This window comes from Lytechinus variegatus, chromosome 4, assembly GCF_018143015.1.
Source record: "Lytechinus variegatus isolate NC3 chromosome 4, Lvar_3.0, whole genome shotgun sequence".
NCBI lineage: Eukaryota > Metazoa > Echinodermata > Echinoidea > Temnopleuroida > Toxopneustidae > Lytechinus > Lytechinus variegatus.
Genome location: NC_054743.1, coordinates 23100526 through 23122824, shown reverse-complemented (window position 1 = coordinate 23122824; position 22299 = coordinate 23100526). Strand labels below are relative to the sequence as shown.

The window sequence follows — 22299 nt, the reverse complement described above, 5'->3', positions numbered from 1 at the left end:
AATTCTATTCTTCATTTTCCCCATTTCAAACCGTGCATCCTCATTTTCGTTGTCATTGTTGAAATCAACTTACAAATACAAACAATATGATATTTTTCTCTTAGTTTCAATATTTTTTTCCTTTCATTTCTTCTTTTTTATTGATACTTTCTTAATGAAAGTGGACGACAAATTAGAAGAGGAAGTTGAAGACTTCGTTGTTTTGATCATAGTGGTCTTCATATTAATCTTCATCGTCATCCATGGGTGTCGATCGGTATTCTTGGTGGGGGGGGGGGTGATTGACACAAAGGTTCTTGTGGATGGGGATCTTTCAACATTACCCCCACTAAAATCACAAGTTAGGACATTTGGGAGTGATTGATATGCATGGTGTTGTTGGAAATTCCTTCATTGTAGTGTACTGTACTTATATAGTTTTTTTTTAATTCAATTTGTGTTACAAGTAAGCCTATTCTAAACTCATACGAAAGAAAAAAATGACAAAAATTGTCTGGACCATGTACATAGTGATCTGTTTATTGAGCATAATGTGTTTACACAAGGGCGTCGATCCATTTTTCAGATGGGGGGGGGACAAAATCATGAATCAACGTTCCAAAGGCGCTTAATCATACAAAACGAACAAACTCACCCACACACCCCTACACCCCCACACTCATAGGCCTATATTTTATGTATATATGCAAATATATATATATGACTCATGAAAAAGAGACAAATATCTCACCCTCACCAACAATGCGAGCGCGAAGCGCGAGCTGAAATTTTTTAGTATGACATGAAAACAGGAAAAATGTACGTGTTTAGGTTTGTTTGTAGTAACTCATGAGGAGCATAGATACATGCACATGTATCTCACTAGAGAGCGAGCTGAAATTTCTTTATATTCTGACGTGAAAGCTTGATATTCTAAGCATTTTTGGTACCAATGATTAAGATGGTATCTAGAAGAACAATAGATGCGAGCACAAAGCGCCAGCTGAACATTTTGATATTTCGATCTGGAAAAAAAGACAGTTTAATGGACGCTTTTAATAAAGAACAAGATATGTATCCAACAAAAGATTATTGCAAATCTAAGCGGGAGTTCTTTTGAGGTATAGAACTAAAAACGGGACATTCTATTCACCTATTTAATCATGAAAAGTATGGGGTTTTGGTACAGAAATGATGCGAGCGCGAAGCGCGAGCTGAAAATTTTTATATTCCAATCTGAAAAGCAGACATTTTGAGCACGATTTTAAATCAAAATCGAGTTGGTATCTCAATCTCGCTTGCTGGTTTCAGTGTAGCATTACAATCTTATTTTTTAGTTGCACATGCAGAATTATTTTTTTTTTGGGGGGAGGCAAAACGATATGTTCCCCAAAAATATTTTCATTGGTGGAGCGATCGCCCCCCTGCCCCCCCCCCCACCCCCCGAATCGACGTCTCTGTGTATACAACTTCTCTCTTAAATCTAACCCAACTGGCAATATCTTTTTTTCTTAATGCATGATGATAACATGCAGATTCGGACCAATTAAGACTAGCACAAATTACAAACTGTGTGGCTTCTCGTGCGCCATCGGGCTTACCGTCATTCCATAGAGCTATTACTGTAATAGCTATATGGTCATTCCTTAGACGATTTATCTTGCCACCCTTTTACTCCCGTTTATTTTTCCACCCTTTTGAATTAATTGATTTATTAAAATTAATTTATTCACCACTGGAGGGATGGAACACCCTATCAACAAAAGTTGTTTTTCATTGGGGTCCTTTTATGTCATGTGTTAAAAAATATCATAAACATAGATATTTCATTCTTTTTCATCTTGAACCTCCACCCATCTGTTTAATAGTCCTGAAAAAGAATGTTTTTATTCAATAACAATATACACAAATTGCGAGGGAAACAAACTGATTGAATGCATACTATAATCATCACTATAATCATCATGATCAAACTTTTCATTTTTTCCTCATCATTTTTATAATTTTTCTACCCAAATTATTGGAGGGATGATAATACAGGCCATCCCCCACTTGAAATATTGGGGGGATATATCCCCCATCCCCCCGTGATCGACACCCATGTCGTCATCAATGCCATTATGACCATTAACGTCATCCCCGTTGTCGTCATAATAATTACCATCATCTCCACCATCACCATCATCATTATCATCCTCATCATCATCTTCTTCTTCAACATCATCATTATTATTATTACTATCATCTTTATTATCATCATCTTCAGTATAATCATCATCACCATTATAGTTTTATCATCATCATCATCATCATCACCACCACCACTATCATCATCATTATCATCTTAATTACCGTTATCGTCATCTTTTTTAAATAATAATTATCACCATTGTTGTTTTATCATCATCACCGCCACCACTATCTTCATCAACATCATTATCATTATCACCATTACTGTCGTTTTCTAAGAGATAATGGCAATATACAAATACTGTTCATCATAATTAACAATTGCCGTCACCATCATCATCTTCATCATCATCATCATCATTTTCATAATCGTAATAATTTCATCATCATCGCCATTTGCATCGTTGTCATTATCACTATCATCATTATCATCATCATCGTCGTCGTCGTTTTCTGAGAGATACTGGCGATGGACAAATACTGTTCATCATTATCAATAATTATCACCATCACAACCATCGTCGTCGTCGTCGTCGTCATTTGTCAACAAGCAGGGTGACAAACCCACTAGTGTATTTGTCAGGAAAATCAATACCCATGCTTCCCCTCTATTCTGACAGGGTGTGTCAGGCCCACCACTGACTATCACTTTACTCACATTTAATAGCGCTCTGGTTGGGATGGTATAGGCTGAGGCCTGGTGTCCCCCCCCCCCCTCGAATGTATTCCTTTGGTTAATCCATTTTATCGCATTTTTAGCCTCGTGATTTTGATCAATTGAGGATTGAATTTTACTCACATTTTTTAAAGACGATTTCTAAAGAAAATCTGACTTGCCTCCATTGTATACCACGCAAATAGGAAAAAGGGCCCCTGAAGTAACAAACTTGTTCGACTTGCTGGCTACGCGCTCGTAAAAACGTTTGGGTTATTTTTAGCTGTAGTTTTCCCAACCCCCTCATTTTTTGTCCAAAATAATGGTCTAGTCATGTAACTCTCGGTCCAAAACTCTGTCCCATCATTCCAGTAACTACAGCACCAGTCTTTGACCGACAATCAGGTTCCGAAGAACAGCATTTTGATAAAGATAATGTACTTGAAAAAAAAAATTGCATTGATTTTATCCTAGTCGCTATATATATAATACACACGCATACATTCGTAAATTCCGAAGGTTCGTTATTCCGTAGGTTCGTATTTCCGAAGGTTTGTAATTCCGAAGGTTCGTAAGTCCGAAGGTTCGTCAGTCCGAAAACAAAATGAGGTTTGTAATTCCGAAGGTTCGTTAATCCGAAAACGAAATGAGGTTCGTAATTTCGAAGGTTCGTTAGTCCGAAATTGTAATGATTAACGAACCTTATTTCGTTTTCGGACTAACGAGCCTTTGGAAAAACGAATCTTATTTCGTTTTCGAATTAACGAACCTTCGGAACAACGAACCTTATTTCGTTTTCGGACTAATGAACCTTCGGAACATCGATCCTTATTTCTTTTTCGGATTATCGAACCTTCGGAATAACGCCACAAATGTTCGGATTAACAAACCCTTTTACGTTTTCGGATTAACGAACATCGAGGTATAGGCAATTTACGTGTTTCAGAATTACGTACCTTAGGAATAAAGAATCTTCGGAATTACGAATCTTCGGAATTACGAAGTGTAACCATATATATATATCTCCTGTTCAATTTAGGACTTTCTGGATATGCAAGCTGTCATGAAAATGCGACAAGTGGGTCGCTGGTGTCATGTCCCCACTTTCCTTTTTATAATGTTACCACATGAAATAATAATTACTTCATATTTTCATACAAAATAGTAACTACATGTACATTTTTCACAAGTTGAGGTTGCAATGAAATTAAAGATCATCGTTACTATATTGCTTGTCTATTTCCTTATGAAAAGGAATCATAATGAAAGGATTCCTTCGATATTGGTTTTTTTTTTCATTTAAATCACAGCCTGGCATGCCAAAATATATCCCAATTGCTAAGTGAACAGATTTGCAAACCTCCCAAACTTTTACATTTATCATTGTACATGTTAAGTTGTCGTCGAATTCGCCTTTACTTTGAACTTTTAACATTTGGATAAATAAAAAAAAATATCACGAGGTGTTTGTTAAAGATGAATTGCCTTATCCGACCAAGACGACGACTCGTACGTGATCGTATGCTCTCATCTATTAAAGTCACTGTCTCCTTCACCCACATTTGATCAATTAAAAATACAAATTATTCGACAGAAGCCTTCGGCACCAGAAGCGCACATACGTCATCATGAATTAGTGATCCACACCTAATCTATCTCTTGCATTTTGCCTAACGCAAGAAGTAAATATTGTCCTCTTTATTATCTTGTAAATGACGTTTTGTTTTCAGTGATGTTTCACATTTCACAGAGAAGATGCCCCTGGGGATTGACGTTTTCCCCTATGTGGATTAATAAAATGACACGTGCCTGGATTACATGAGTATATTATAACAATTTTTAATATGCCGGCCGCCATCGGTGTACCGAGAAGGGAACGGGGCGGCTTAAGGAAGTTGAGTCCAAAGTAAAAATGAAAGTGTTGGTGATTTTTTAAGGGTTTTACCCAGGGTGATAAATGTTGCTAAAATGACATGATTTTCCAGTTTTTCAGAATACCCTGTATTGGCCTATAATTAATAAATGCATGGCCTAAAATATTTGAAATAACCAGAATGCGGCGCATTTGGCTTAGAGACCAATCTGGTTTTTTTTTTACTGCACATTCCAACTAGAAAATTTGTATGCCTAACATGAGATGATGTATTCACTGACATAGCAACTAACCCATTGAAAATGTCAAACGCATTTGTTCTTCTTTGGAAGCACTCCAGGGGCCGTTTCATAAAGATCTTCGTAAGTTTAGAGCGACTTTAAGAACGACTGGTTATCCTTTCTTGTGGTAAATGGTATAAATGATATACCGCATAGGCGATGGTTTAGCGCGTAAGAAAGGATCCCCAGTTGTTCTTAAAGTCGCCCTTAACTTACGAACAGCTTTATGAAACACCCCCTGGTATATCCACAACAAAGGCCCTATCTAACCATAAGGAGACTTCTCTGCAGCCTCCCAGAGTGTACAGTCGCGGAAACCTCTCCTTCATATAAGTTCCTTCGGTCTAAACCAGGGAGACGTCTCTGTGAAGCGGGAGAATTCGGTTATGGCGTAACCCTAGCTTTTTGGGTGTTAGATTATCACTGTGATCTACCACTTTACATTCCCTGATAATCTGACAATGCATTTTTGTTTTCGGATGAAATAGGTTACGACACGATTCTTCTAGAGGCCTGTAAGGTAAACCATTGGGATGACTAGATGGAAGGGATACTACTTTTTACACCCTGCAAGAGAAGTCAACAGGCTTTCAATATAAAAAAACGGTAGCTCCACTTGGTGACTATCAAATTATCTCCCATCCTCCCTTCTCTCTTTCTCTCACCTTACTGGACATGTGATGTCTGCAAACACTTCACGGTTTAAACGCAATCACTCTCCTCAATTGTCAACCCTGGAAAATAGAGAATTCATAAAGTGTCATTTTGCCCTGGATAATAATGCACGCTCTGCCACGGGTCTCGACCACCATTATTTGAAGCGGTAAAAAATTATGGGGAAGAAATTGAGAAGAAGGTGCACTAATACACTCCAGAAGGCGGGAGAAAAACGCATGAAATATGATTTCGGTTACAGCACGGTGGAGTGAAAGTTCACTCCTGTCGCCGGTGATGTCTATTGAAGGCTATATTAGATGTTAGAGATCTCGATATGACATTGTTGCCAATTCCAAGTCAAGTTCTATTTGTGTGCTAATACTTTTCTATTTCGTCCACGTTAAAGGTAGAATAGGGGATAGCATATTCTTTATGTCAATTAACACATGTTTGATTGGTGATTAGTCTATTGTCAATAATTACTTTAATGATTATGATGAAGAACACGAGCAATAATAACATTACAACTATGGTATAATAATTATTTTAATGAAAATATTGATGACATAATATTCATGATAATGATTACAACAATAACATCGGCAGCATTACTAAAAGTATTAATTGATAATGAAAATTATTATGGTTGTTATAAAATTATACTAAATATCTGGAGCATTAATGCAGTTTGCATACCTCACTTGTTGCCAAGGCGGTGCATTTTGATTGAAACAGTTAATCCTTAGGATGAGGAAATATTCCTTATTTGAAATTTATTTTAAAAAGTTGTACAACTCCGCCCTCCCTTAATTTATTTTATTATTATTCCACTTTCCCCCTTTTCATCGCTTGAAAAATGAGAGGGGCGATATAGACCTGTGCTCCGTGTGGCGCCGACCGCGTGACGTTGGTTCCGTCCTGCAAGTCTTGAAATCCTACTGCAATTTCAAACGCAGCTTTTAATTGAAGATACATAAACTGCTTTGAAAGGGCCTACATCCTTGACCCGGAAGGGATAGGTGTTCCCAGTACCAAGGTACTTCGGCCATCTTTACCATGTAACCATTTAACCATGGTGAAGATGTAGAAAAAGTGCTACATAGCACCATGGAGACATTCCAGTAGGTTCATGGTAGCACAATATACATACCTTATATGCGAGTCAGCGTTTAATATGTCTGACGACTGGGCTGAAGATATTTCGACCCAGCCACTTGGGGTTTAATGTGGAAACCTATAAACATGACAAAGTGAAGTGTTTTAGAGTTAAAATGTGCCATTTGTCATACGATCAAATCTACTGCAAACACTCTTCAAAAATATTAACTCTGAACGATCAGGACTTGTGTATAGATGCTAAGAAGAGAGCTTGGTGATTTGATATTTTGATTAAAAAATGAGAAAAGAAATTCAACAATATGCACTGATACGAACCTTTAAGAAACAACACACGTAAATAGATATTAAAAAAATTCATCAGAATAGGTATCACGGAATCGCTCTTTAATCTTGAGAGTTAGTGAAGACAGTGAACAGTTCTTCTGTGATACCCGAATCGAAACAATGAGAGGATGGAAGCTGTATTTGCGATCACTCATCTTCGTCATTAAACTCTCCCATAACTGCTTCTCACCAGCTGTTATAAGGCTTGGCAAAGAGATGGGTTTTATAACCTCAGGCGCACGTGGGCGACTGGCACAACCTACCTTTATTAATGGGGCTCTCGTATAACGCATGGCTTCCTTACCTTCAGTGTATTATAGTGAGATCGAGGTGATTCTAACCTACTCCTTCTTTGGTGGGTTTGTTAACATGATAGCCACGTTTTCGATCACTGTAACTCATTTCTTCATCAGAGTCTTGCTTGAAACTTGATACCAAGTTGTACAATATCTCCAAAGCGGTAGAGCCTGTATATGCCCGTATGCTACTTTTGTTTAGAAAAGAGTCCTTTAAAGCCCGTCAGTCAAACAAGGGATTTTTTCCCATTCCTGGGTTTATTTTTTTCATGAATGATTTAAAAAAGAATGGTTAAGTAAGATTACTACTGGTAGTTAAAATACATATGGAAGTTAAACATACAAAACATAGAACATTTTTATATCGATTCTTATGTATAATTATGATGTAGGACTATCGAGGGTACCGGAGGTTTCGACCGTGTGGAGTGTTAATATAGATGACAGGGGCTTTCTATAGAATCGCTACGAATAGGCTTATATATTTAATCCCCATAACAAAGTGATCTTCCAGTCTTGACAACCCTTCTTTCTAGTTATAAACCTAAATTCGTCAAATGGGGCGAATCTCCTCTCCCGTTTATTATCATAATTTTCACATTATGGGGAATACCGGACACAAGCCTCGACCTTGGGCCTATCAGATTTATAGGTGCATATGCCTCCCGAACAAACGAATTACAGGTCCAACAACTAGCAACTAAGGCCAGTGCTGATTGATAGACAAGTCTTAACATGTATGTTACCATTATTTCACTCTTTTTCAGGAAGGATAACAAGGAGAAGTGAGGGAAGTCTGGCGACGAGATTTATCAGCATGTGCCTCTACAACCTTTTTTGGATTCCATAGATGAGACAAACTCTTCCAGAAGCTACGGCCTTCAGCAACACGGTCCAGAACCAAACACATTAAAGCCTTACCGCAGTACCCAACATGCAGAACAACGGGTCGGACCCTGTTATAGATCCCGATACCGGTTGCGATGACATGTTCTTGCCGCAGCACTCGGTCTACCAACTCGGATCGTTCATACTCTTCAATGGGTTCCTGGTACCGCCGAACGTTGGTATAGCCCAGGCCCTGTGGCTCAGATCGGCTTTGGTGATTGGTGGGTTCTGCTACGTACTCTGGTACGGAGCCGTTCTATGTTGGCCCGATGCTTTCGGCTGGAACATGGCATCGTTGTTGATCAACCTAGCTCACCTTCTGTACCTTATCTACCTCTTGTACCCGACTAACTTTGAAGAAGAGATCGAGAAGGTGTATGAGACCCACTTTAAACCGTTCAATATTACCAAGAAAGAATTTAAGAAGATCTTAGACTGCGACGGAGAAATTTATGAGCTAGATGCAACCGGACGGTACGCGATGGAGAACAAATCGAGAACAGATAGACAGATAGCCATGCTTCTAACAGGAAGGTGAGTCTTAGATTGATTTACAATCTTTAATGTGAAATGGAGTGTCAATATTAAGCCATTTTAAATTTATGCAGAACCTAACGACGACTGGCATAATGGGCACGTCAGATTGTATCTCAACATTGCTAAAGGAAGGCAAATTATCTTTTCCTTGGTAGATAGTGAAATAGTTTATAATTATAAAAACAACCTAGGTTCATTATTTTGCATTTTATATTACAGTGATCTTTTAAGTCAAATGTAACTTAATTTTTCATGGAACACCCCTTAATCTTTAATTTCATTCTCATGCACATTTCCCCTAAGGCAGCTGGACATATTATTAACGAAGATGTTAGTTGTAAGGGACTGTTTTTTTTTCTTAGATTCGTGTAAAATGAGAAGTATTCAGTAAGATTGCAAAGGCGAAACTGGTAAAAATAGATCGTAGCATCAGGGATCTTACAATCAAGTCTTTCAAACATTTTGACGACTTATGAAACACCAAGATGATGTTAGCGGGAATCGAAAAAGGTGTGTTTCTCGCATCATGTTGAACCCCTCGTGGAGCGTTGTGGCCCAGTGGGTTAGTCTTCTGACTTTGAAACAGAGGGCCGTGGGTTAGAATCCCAGCCATGACGTAATTTCCTTCAGCAAGAAATGTATCCACATTGTGCTGCACTCGACCCAGGTGAGGTAAATGGGTATCCGACAGGATTAATTCATTGAAAGCACTGAGTGCTGAAAGGCAGCTCGAGCTAAAGCCGGGGTAAAAATAATAAACAATGCGCCTCGGAATAGATTATTTCTAGATAGATGGTGCTAATTAAACGCATATTATTACTATCATTATTATTTCATCAGTGGAAAAAGTTGATCCATATACAAGACTTTCCACCTGGCAATTCATTGATCTGCTGTCTCACTATTTCCATTCGGTCAACATCAGTTACCATGGCAAAATTGAATCTCGACCGATCAACATCAAGGATCCAGCGTAGTTTTCATTGATTTCCAACTTGTCATTGATGACAATGTAATGATACTTTTACACTGATGGATCGGCATTAAAAAATCTGTCAATTGGACACAATGATTGCTACACTGTATTAAACAGGATGTTTTTTATGACACCTCTGACCATTTCAATTCCTCACTATCGTTTAATGAAAAAAAGAGAGCGAATGAACGTGCGTCCTTGAGACTTGCGGAAGTGCTCTTGTCGGTAACTGCTCTAACACCTTGTTTCATGAGATGTTTGAAATCGCAGTGTATCTTACACTTAGCAAACACATGCTTCGGTCACCCTTTTTGCCCCGAGGTCATTTTTATATCATTACCCTACGCCTTGCTAGGCCTTCCATGGTGTAAAGGGCATACAAGAACAACCAAGACTTTCATTGCATGTTATAAAATACCTTAAAGTCTTTTATGTCAATGGCCCTGGGAAGCGGGGGGGGGGGGGGGTGCTAATGTATAGTTATATACCTATCCTGTACATGATTACAAAAAGTGCTAAGAATGTCCATTTTTTAGGTCAGAATGTCAAAAATTCTAGCTCACGCTTCGCGCTCGCATTATTTGATTGTTGTAATATGTATCGTTTTCATTGGTAACTCCAAACAGTCCTTATAACAGGTCCCTTTTCGATCAGGCCAGAACGTATATTAAAGATATCTGCTCGCGCTGATCGCACTCGCAGTATTTATTTGTTACATATAGGCATCTTGTTCAGGATCACAAACTTTGCTCAAAATGTTCAATTTTTAGGGGGGGGGATGCCCTTGCATATATATATATATGTGTGTGTTTATATAAAAGAACAATGGAAATCTGAATTGTGCCCCCCACCTTTGAAGGGAGATTTCAGTCCACGTCACCACCCCTGCTGAAAAAAATTAGCTCCCATGGCCCTGTTAATGTCTACGTCTCTGATTATGGATAATAGGTACACATCTAATGAAGATATAGAAAAGTTATAAGTTAACAAGTTGTTCGGGCGGCACCTTCATCTGGACCTCTGATAACGTAGTGACGGCAAGATCATGCATTTTGGTGTGTGTGAGGGTGAGTGTGCGTGAGTGGGGGGTGCGAGTGTGCGTGTATATGTGTCTGATGAAGTGTTGTGACCTTTGATCGTTCACTGTTATAGAGACAGAGTAAGAATTTACAATGTAATCTCAAAGCTCAGTCATCAAAAATGGACAATTATAAAAGGATACAAAGGTTGTGGTCAAAGGTTGATGGATAAACCTTCGTAGTAACGAAATAAAGCCGTTTCTTTCTATCGACTTTTATCAGACTTCGACGACACGGATAGTGGCATGTCTACATCTACTGTAGATTGTATTGCAAAACACAAACCAAATTGATTATACTGGTAATTGGGTGGCAAGAGGGGTGTCAGAGAGGAGAGAGGGGGTCAGAGTCAGGTGTGTAGATTACATAGGTGGTGGATACGCCCACTTACATGTAGGCCTATTCTCAACGTTTTAATTTGGCGTCATATGCCTTGAGCGTAATATCGACGGGTGCCCCCCCATCGCCACCAGCGCATGAATGGTGACACGTCAGCGTTTGTGGAATTGTTGAATTTATCTGTTTTGGATGGTCAGGTATATAGTGCCATTTGGCTTTGTTAATTTCATCACATAAAGGCTCTATATTCATATCTACGGTAGATTACCACACCTTTAAATTTAATACAAATCCAAAGCGGTTTTGAATAGTGCGAAATACAATACAATTTCGATTTTAAAAAAATGAATTCGAATTTTAAAAATGCAAAAGGTTGATTGAAAACAAAAATTATCAAATGAAATAATAAATAATTGAAATATGCTGTTTCAAAATAGTCAATCCAATCATCCGCCGGTCACTATTCGTAACCACTTTGGGTTTCTTCTAAATCAGCCCTAAGAAAAGTCTAAAGCAGAAGGGTAATGGAATGATTGATCGGGGGGGGGTTGCACTATGGGAGTGATTGTTGTACTTTCACTGCTGTCTGACGGTGTAAGATATCATTTTGACGGGCATTTTCTTTCTTCTACTTGATAATGTTAACACCCCCACACACACAAACAAGATACTTATTAGTCATCCCATATACTAATTTTGGATAAAGAAGGGAGAGGTTTGCAAAGTGCTGAGATGGTTAACCTGTTTTTTTTTTTAATCGCATATTATTGCAGTCAAGAAGAACATAAAATGTAAATGGAGGATATATGTGTGTGTGTGTGTTTCAAAATGATGATTTTACCTGCGTGGTTAATTTCCTCCTCATCCTATTCTAATGAGCTAAGATGTACAAATGATGACGGTGTGAAAAAAAATGGGGCGGAGGTACATCACATATAGAATGATAAAATTCTATGTGATGACAATGACAATTAAACACTTGCACACCTCTCCGGTACCAGATTGTTAATTTTTAATGGAAAGGAGAGCTTACAATAGCTCCGTAATGTTGACGTTTCATTGATATCCAAAACATAAATTCCCCCATCGTGGATAAATTCCTTGCATACAGTCGTTTTCTAGTCACACGCAGACGAATAAATGTTACTGGCAAATATGTGTAAGTAATGTTCAAAAGGGATGTGATATGAAACGCTTTTACACCCCTGGATTGCGCCAAAGAACTACACCTTTGAGATGGGCTCGTGCAGCCAACAAAGCTTTGTAAATGGTTGCTATGGTTACAAGGAATTGGAAGCCGATTGTTTGTAGGGTTTATAATCTTATAAATATACATGGTTGGTTTTACGGGCTTCAAAATTGTACGCCTAATGCTGTATTCACTTCCATTACAACTAACCTCCATACATAACATCATGTAATATGTACAAGACTTCGAGAAGGACGAAATACGATAACAAACAAATTATTTGAAGCTATGTGTGCCTAGCTAACAAAATACCTACAATAACTTGCTCCTTGTGAAGGGAATTCTCGGTTGTAATGCCGTCATATAATGTTGGGATTTGAGTGTTAAAGCAGCGTAATTCTAAAAACTTACTTATTGAAATCATTAGGCAGAATGTTTCATTATACTTTTATAATGATGCCCTTTCACGTGATGATGTCAAAGAAAATGATAAGTATTACCAATACTATCACGACATTCAGGGTTTTTTTAAATATGCTAACGCTTTTCCTGAAATCTGCCCTAAGTAAATTGGGAAGTGGTAGCTCACTTTCCCCCGTCACAGCAACGGTATTTAGTTTATATCAGCCCCAGCCGTCACTTGCTTTACTAATCTCTGTCCTCTCCTTGGGTTCGCTTTGGGAGGTCAATGTAAGTGGGTAGCGATATGACACGAACAGTTGCTCAGGGACTTAATGACAAACCATTGCCACAATTAATGATTAAAGGGACGAACTCAATACCAATGTCTTGTTCCTGTTTAAAGCATTATCAGACTAAATATGTTATAATTGATATTTCATTATCAGGTAGCAATTTTTTTTCCATTTATATAGACAATATTTCGTCGAATAACCCCCAAACTGGACAAATGTTTCATGTGCGTTTCGATGTCTCTGTAGTGTATTGAACTTTCGTGTGTAACTTCTCGTTACGTCATTTTAAATTCGAATTCATTTTGTTTCTTTCTGTCTAAATAAGTGACGGTACTCGCTTCATGATTTATTTAGGGGAACGTGAGAAAAATTATGAAAGCTGGCGCAGCTTGTCTTTAACGGTCATCTAAGGGACTGGGAAGATATGCAGTTATCACATGTCGACCTTTATGAGTATCATATCTGTCAAAAGTCATCATTCTTAATCAAGTCTGCGGCGTGTGCGAAGTAAACATGTCAGGCGATAATACATCGCATATAGGCCTATGGGAAAGATGTAGGCCTAACCAAACATTCAGTGTACGTTTGTGAGTAAGGGTGTGGGTGTGCGTATATGTGTGTGAAGGGTAGATCGGGGAGTATTTTATTTAGAGGCTATGGGGGCGCTCTGTGATGTAAGGATGCGCCGAAGATATCTCTAAACTTCGCATAGGGGAGGGAGAAAGGTATCTATTTTTATATAAAAAAAGAAAGGTGTGGAAGGGGCGATTAACTCTGTGTAATGGTCAAGGAGTGACATTGGTTTTGATAATGGTTGAAAACGCTTTCCCTCAACGCTTTTTAACCCGATTCGCCTTTTTAGGTTTTTAGAGTATACAGAGATAAGAATTTAATGGCTGTGTCTCGCTGTGGGGTAGGGTTGGGTATAAGAGCGGAACCCCCTCCCCTCTCCGTATTTGATACGTTTTACAAGGTGGGTGCCTGTATGATTCTGTTTAAAAAGATTCAAAATAGCGAGACAGATATTGGAAATCTCCTGATGATTGAAACTTGGGAACTGCTTCCTTGTTGCTGCTCCCGCACTCACCCCTTCCCTACCCCCCCCCCCCGTCCAGGGGCGGAAATCTCTCCCAAAAGGTAGGGGGGACAAGGACAAGGGTCTGGAAAATTTGACACCAAGCAAAAAAAAGGCTATTACCTAAATTATCAGGTCATTTCGACGAAAATATATTTGACAAGCAAAAAAAATAAGGTCTTCTCGTCCGAAAACGCACGTTTTATTTACATTTTCAGTGATATATTTCTTAGCACCACCAAAGACCCAAAATAGTAGGGGGGACATTTGATATTGTCCCCCCTACTATTTTGAGTAGGGGGGACACGTCCCCCCTTTTCCCCCTGGGACTTCCGCCCATGCCCCCGCCCCGCCAATCGTTCCGGAAACCCTGGACCCGCCACTGATATTAGAGACGGAAAGTGATTTCCTCATAGACACCAAGTAGGCACATCCTCTGGGCGACAGGTCGCTGGTATAAAGCCTGCTGTAATGAGGCGAGAGGTGTTCCACTGGGATCAATAATTGTAGAAGTGACCCTTTTGTAAATTGTTGACGTTCTATCTTTGCGCCAAGGGCCTCGTATGAAATGCAAGAACTCTCTCTCTCTCCCTCTCTTCCCCTTTCTTTCTCTCTCTTCTTCTCCTCCTCTCTCCCACCTCTCTCTATTAATATTTCTCGCTCCCTTGTGCACACTCTTTGTTGTCCCTACAGTTTTGCACTCGTCCATATGTTCTTCTTAGATTTGTCATCTCTTTCGTTAATTCTCCACCGTTTTTGACGCTTTTCTATTCGCCTATGGCCATCTCGCCTTCCTGATGTTGATAAAAATAAGATTCCCTTTCATTTACATAAGCCGGTCTTCCAGCAGGCGCTGCCTAACAGTAACATCCATCTCCATTCTAATATGCTGAGCACCTGGCTCGATTGCACAAGGTACATTTTTTGAAAAGAAATATTTGGTATGACTCGTTTAGTGATCGAACCCAAAACCTAACATTCTACCACTGATCCACGTTCCAAGTTCCCCCATCTCCCTCTCCCCTCCCCTCTTTCCATATAATATATCTCACTCTCCCTCTGTAAGGTCCGTTGTTTGTTAATGCCCAATATATTGGATAATCCTTTGCAATCCTGCTTTGTGATTTGAAGTTCCAGCGAGTCTTTAAAGGTCAAGGCCACCCAAGAAAAATGTTGAATGGAATCAATAGAGAAAAATCGGACAAGCATAATGCTGAAAATTTCCTCAAAATCAGATATGAAATAAGAAAGTTGTGACATTTTAAAATTTTGCTTATTTTTCTCAAAACAGTTATGAGCACAACTCGGTGAAATGCGAAATGAGAGCGTCGATGATGTCCCTCAGTCACTATTTCTTTTGTTTTTTATTGTTTGAATTATACCATATATTCTTTTTTTACAGATTTGACAATAAGGATCAACTTTACTGAAACATTACGTGTTAAAACGATGATAATTCCACATGTTCAGTGAGGAGAAAACCTTGTTTCACGGGATAATTAGGAGCAAATTAGAATATTTCATATTTCATGATCGAAATACAAAAGATAAAGTGATTGGGTGACGTCATCAGTCCCCTCATTTGCATACCGACCAAGACAGTGCCTACAACAGTTTTGTGACACTAAGCGAAACTTTAAAATTTCATAAGTTTCTATGTCCAATTTTCACGAAATTTTCAGTGCTATGCTTTTTGGATCCTTCTCTTTTTATTCAAAGCAACTTTATGCTGGGGGTGGACTTGTCCTTTAAGAAATCTAGGCAACAATATTTTGTTTGATGAAAACAAGAAGCCGCTATTACCTTGATCCCGGATCGGTCAGATGTGTACACGGGTACGCTCGTTTAATTTGCCTAATGGACATGAAAATATCATTGTGAATGGTTATATCAGTTACCCTTAAAACAAAACTTTATAATGATTTCAATAAATGTTTCAATTTTTTAGTGCAATGAATGAAATGATACATGGAAGAATTGCGTTATGCTGGGAAGTGAAAAAAATCAATATACGCAGGAATGCGGATGATCTTCGCCCAACTACGCAGTTTCTACTTCCTTATAAACATACATAAATATCTACCATTGTCATTGTGGGTTTGATAAAAATAGAATGATTGATACAGAATGTCAACACCTTTACCTGTCATAGATCGCCACATCGTCTAGGATGTGCTGTGAATGAGTTTTGACCTTTTATATAACAATATCATGTCAAGTTTTTTTTTTATCTGACTTGTGTTAATAATCATGAAAATGGCGCCACTCCAAGTTAACAAATCAATGATATGACTAATGTAGTATGACTTAGGTCTGAGCATTTCCTGTGTCACTCTGACTGTGCCGTTGGACTTTGGGGGTGATTAAGTTGTGCTCAAAGACGTCAAATAAATCTGTTCTCAAGCACAGTGTTTATGCATGTATATCGATATATCGCAAATTTCCAAATTTAATAACAAAATACACTAAGTCTGTTTTATAATTTCTGTAAAATCCTCACACATCCTGAATTCATTCATTCATTCATTTAGTAATACATAAAAGAGACTTTCTAACCACAATATATGGATATAGCTTGCCCGACGACTAGGAGCCGACCGACCGTTTTTATTGTATATGATAAATCAAAAATCAAACTTGCAGATCTCCGTTCTTGATAGATATTTGAATCTATATAATGACATTACATATACACCGTTTCTTGTAGAGTTATAGTGACACATGAACCGACCTCTTACCCTATATTATGCGACAAGTCAGACCAGTTGAAAAAAAAAAAACAGAGATAAAACTTGATGAGCAAAAGACTCTGGAAAAACTGTGAAAGACTTTTACAAAACCCCCTTTTAACTTTGATTATCAGATTATTATGAACTGTAATAATTTGAATACTTTCACTTTGCAAATTTTTAATTCTGTAAATTTGTCGTAACGAAGAGAACAAGCTAGAATGATACACCCAACGTATCCTTACCGCGCGTTATCCATTCTTTCCGCGCTCCAATGCACCAATGCACTTGTAATTACATTCCACGGAGGCTTCGAACCCCAGGGCTTCGAACACCATTGACTATGCATTCCTGCAAGGTTTACGAACATCAACGAAACAAACAATATTTACCTGCTATACAACCGTAACGCAGGTAAATAATATTCTTATAAGGGAGTGAATTCTAAATCTACCGATGGGGCTTTAATGAAAGCCACGAAGCCACTTGGATATTGCATTCAATGAAAAATCAATTTCAGTTAGTTTCTTGTCCAGGTTAAACAGTCCTGAGTCCGACATCTTGATAACATTCACCTACCCAGGTTTTATATCACTGAATTGTTTTCTGTGAATTTCGAATCCATCTGGGATGATCTGCGCTTTCATTAAGAACATGGGGGAAATGAAACAGGCATTTGACTTACAAACAAGGGGATGTCTTTTATTGCTTGTTCTATCAACAGAAGGGGGTCGTTCTGTATCTACGCTGACAGTTGGTGAAATTGATTTTCTCCGTCTGTAGAATAAATTTGATTGAATGGTAAATCGCATTATACTTATGAGCGAGGACGATTTATCCAACATATTTGTCTTCGCTTTACATCATAAACGTATCATCAGCATATCGAATAAATTGAACAACAATATTTCACCGGCAGATGGTGATTAATGATATCATCCTTCAATTTGGTGTGTATAAGGAAACAATAAAATTTGGATATGTGCTAACTGAACTCATTTCTATGAGAATCAAGGTCGTAAATCGGTACATGTTTTTTTATGAAGCAAATTAAGGCTTATTGTAAGAGCAAGTGGAGCTGTGAAGCCATATAAACCAATACAAATCAGGAAAACGAAACGTCATCTATATACTCTTTCAATTTAAAAACCATTGGTGTATGTATTATCCAGTCATGGACTCCATTGAATACTATACATGAAGACATTTCAACGACGATGCGTTGCTAGGTAACGAGATAGGCAATGAATACGCACTTATTGTGTTTTTTGCCTAGATCTATGTTTTCCCTTTCATTTTCTCTCTTTTACTTGATCACATGTGGGATGGGAGGATTATCACCAGATACGGTATCCCTCAGGAAGTTCTACAGACACGAGGGAGTGAAATTATTATTTTTGTACAATAAAGATTAAAAGATATTCATACATTTCTCTTCGACAAAGAAGAACGAAGATGAAACTGGATATCCCTTTCCAAGAGAATATCGCAGGCGTTTTAGTGAACGGAAAACTGTTTATTATAAACATCTTGAAGCCTTTAGCATATAGAAGGAACGTATCAATCTCTCATGACCAGAGACTGTTTTTGATATCCAAAAGCATGGCAAGCATGTTTATCCATCTTGTAAACTACTCCGAGGAATAATTTCAAAAATGAGCTCGATGAGACGAGTAGTTGCAATCATTTCCTCTTTTTCCCCCTCCCCATGAACTCGCATTTTTCTTTTAATCTCAAAAACAACTCTTCCTTTGCGACTTGCTTCATATGTTTTGCATTGAAATAAATCATTAATTGCACTTCATAGTTAAAGATTAACCTTAGTTCAAGATCTTTGTCAAACAATGGTAAGCTGGACACAGGTGCGATTATTGATTTTAAATGTGTGTATTACTCTCTAAACAAAGGGACGCCGCTTCAGGAGGGGGCAGGGGCAGCGCCCTATATATATTTTTTTAAGAAGTCGAAATACATAAAAATGCGGATAAAAAAAGAAAAAGGGAAGAAAAGGAAGAAGGGATAATAGTCCGCAGGAGAGGTCTCGGCCGTCTAACTCTGTATACCGCCCTAATTCATTTGAGAAACAAAACTTGCCCCTATCAAAATGCTCTGGAGCCGCCCCTCTCAAAGGATAATGATATAAGAAAAAAAGAGTTTTCGATGGTGCAATGTCATAAATATAGCCCCCACCCCCTTTCCAAGGACACTAGTATCGCCTTTTTCATCTTTAGTTTTCTAACTCTGCCAATAACGAACAATAATTAATCACACACAGATGATATATTGCAATACAATAAGTAAATGTTGCTCTGTTTCGCAAATCACTCATTGGTTCTTATTTTATTTTCACACATTCTGCTTTTTCAAAACCGCCATTGCGGAATATTGTCATGATTGTCTGTTGGTCATATCAAATGGCAATGCGCAGTATTGTGTACAAAACAAATCCAGGTGTTCGTTTACGAATGAACACTAGCAAACGAGAAAATAATCTTGCTCCTTGGTTACCATGGCAACTGGTGGGAAAAAGACAAATGTCTCGGAAGATTTGTCGATCGCTCGCAAGATTTCAGCTTTTACACAAACCTCAGGACAAAATACATGACAACGCACCCACTCCCATCAGCGCATTGAGTTAGGGTCGTTGCAATTAAGAATTATGGAAATTTGCATGTAATTGTCCCTGCTTCATCAAGTTTGACTCGTTTGTTCCCCATTTAGATATTCCTAAAAACCCTCCCCGTGGAATGTCATGTAATTGAAGAGGTAGTTGTGATTCGAAATAGAAACATATTGCTATAACCACTTACTATATTCCGCAGACTTCTGTCTATTATTTCTTCGTACTATACTATAGTAGCGCCAGTAGCAGCAGCAGTAACAGTAGTTTTAGCGTAGTAGCAGTAGTAGTAGTAGTAGTAGTAGTAGTAGTAGTAGTAGTAGTAGTAGTAGTAGTAGTAGTAGTAGTAGTAGGTAAAGTAGTAGTTGTGGTAGTAGTTGTAGTATTAGTAGTAGTAGTAGTAGTTAAACATGTTCTAGTAGTAGGAGGGGTAGAAGTAATAGTAACAGTCTAGTACGAGAAAAAAATGGTATAAGAAGTAATCTTTAAAAAAAATATACCCAGTTATCTTTTCTCCGACTGCTCATGTGTAAAAAAAGACATTTGTAGGTAGGCAACACTGTTAGAAAAAATAAAAGAAGTTCCTGCAGCAGAGTCTCGAGAACACCTGTAATCTTACCGAATTGCGTAATCTTACAGGAAATTGGTATTTGATGTATGGAATCTTACAAATTTCCTTGAATAAAACACCCTTTTCCCTTTTTAAACAGACCTGTTCTGTTAAATTGCAGAAAAATTCTTGTTTTATGAATTTACAGAATGATTATTACGCAATTCGGTAAGATTACAGGTGTTCTCGAGACTCTGCTGCAGGAACTTCTTTTATTTTTTCTAACAGTGAAGTATGCCTATTGACTTTGAATTTTTTACTCGTCATCTGATTAAGTTTTAAAACTATATATGAACCGTTAGTGAGAGTAAATTCCTGTTAGATTCTTCCCGTTTATGGTTTGTTGCTTTTTGTGACGTAGCAATGTGAGCATCACTTTGACCAGTAAAATTATTTTTGAAAGAATGGACTTAATCTGTGATCCTCTCGCAGGCATTGCACAAAGTCGTCCTTTTCACCAGAAAATAAATTAGTGGAAGAGTATTCTTTTTCAGAAATGCTCGTCCAAGAACGTGTCTTTTGGCGTACTATGCAGCTTGTCTTTGACCGGCAAATCAAAAGAGTAAACTTTCATGAGATACTTTCCCAGTCATTACACGTGGCTTGTGCAAATATAAAGGGTGAAAACCGCCAGAAAGTAAACGACCCTGTCAATGATGACTTTCTTTATCATCATACGTGTGAATCGGCTTTATTATGAAGGGGCCGCGGACAGGTTTTGAAAGTGTGTGTGTAGGGAGGGAGGGGAGCCAGTGCATAATAGTTATCATCACAATCAAATATTATTGATTTTTTTAATATACGTTTTTTGACAAGCCCCTCCTAGCCCCACCCACTCAACCCCGTTTCCGTGCCCCCAATAAGGTTTTTTTATCCATTTTATTTCATTATCTATTATTTTATTTCATTATCTATGAGTTATTGTCATTTTTGGCGGGTATAGCAGTAATGTAAAAGCGTTTGCATCGTTGAAGACATTATAAATGCCAAATCAACTTCCCTCTGACGCATTTACTTAGTTCACAATTAAATCAATTCAAATTATATAATCTGCATATCATCTGTTCCATTTACCAAAGCACCTAACAAAGTATTCACGGGGGGGGGGGGGCGGCATTTTATAAAAACGGAGACAATTAACTTTTTATGTATAAAAATACGTTTATATATAATATGTATTTATAAATATACCTGAAAGGCGATTGGTGATGGGGGAATTCACTATAAAATATTTGCTCGCTCGTCCTTATATACTTACACTTTAAACCCTTCGATCTCGGCGGGGCAGGGGGGGGGGCATCCCTATCACAACCTCTGCTAAGTGCTCTATTAGTTATGCCTTAGCCATTGACATCTATGGTATTATTCCCTTTCATCCCACCATGAAGCATTAAATCGTGCTGACCGGGGGACCAGACAGCATTAATTACATTTTATTACTCATGATAAATACGCACAGCTCTGCTCATTTGTTTTGTAACCCATCGATAGCCATGCTAAGTTTATTAAGGACCAGTCGATGTGTTTGCGTAACTCCAACAGTCTTAGGAGGTCCATTTTCTTTAATCTAATATAAGTTAGACTTGAGAGCGGGGCAGGATAATTAAGTGCAGGTAGAAGATAGCTTTATTTGATTAGGAATCGTAGAATAATTAATTCATAAGCTGGCAATAAAAGGAAAAGACAATTGAGCATCAGTAATTGATTTTTTTTTTCTCAACGAATTGTGTGTTTAAGAAATCGACAGTACGGAGTTTGATTTGTCAACGTCTCCGTTGCACACGTCATAATGTTACGTAATATTATTGCACACGTTGCGTGCTTGTATGATATGTATTACATGGGGAATATGCTTTTAATGGCATGCTACTTGGTTTATTATTAATGTTGTATGAATGATTGATGGGGATCAAGGTAAGATGCACGCCATCTTTAAATGACATGGATGTAGACGCATACGTACCACCACAACTCACGCCTTTTTTGTCGAAAATGTTTATCATCTCTTTTATCATGATTATTATGACCAACATCATCATCTGAAGAATATTACCATCACTAACACCATCACATTCACTTTTATCATCATCATCATCATTATCATCTTTATCATCATCTTCATCATCATCAGTATCATCATCATCGTCATTATCATTTTCATCATCATCATCGTCATCATCATCTACAT

At 38.1% G+C, this 22299-nt stretch overlaps 1 protein-coding gene across 1 annotated transcript in view; it reads left to right on the top strand.

The window, feature by feature from the left end:
• LOC121413646 (popeye domain-containing protein 3-like) overlaps positions 1-22299 on the top strand; it is a 34616-nt gene that overhangs the window by 988 nt on the left and 11329 nt on the right. The window contains exon 2 of the mRNA XM_041606554.1: positions 8142-8796. Coding sequence (XP_041462488.1) covers positions 8309-8796 — 488 coding nt within the window. The 5' untranslated portion in view covers positions 8142-8308. The remainder of the gene's footprint in view (positions 1-8141; positions 8797-22299) is intronic.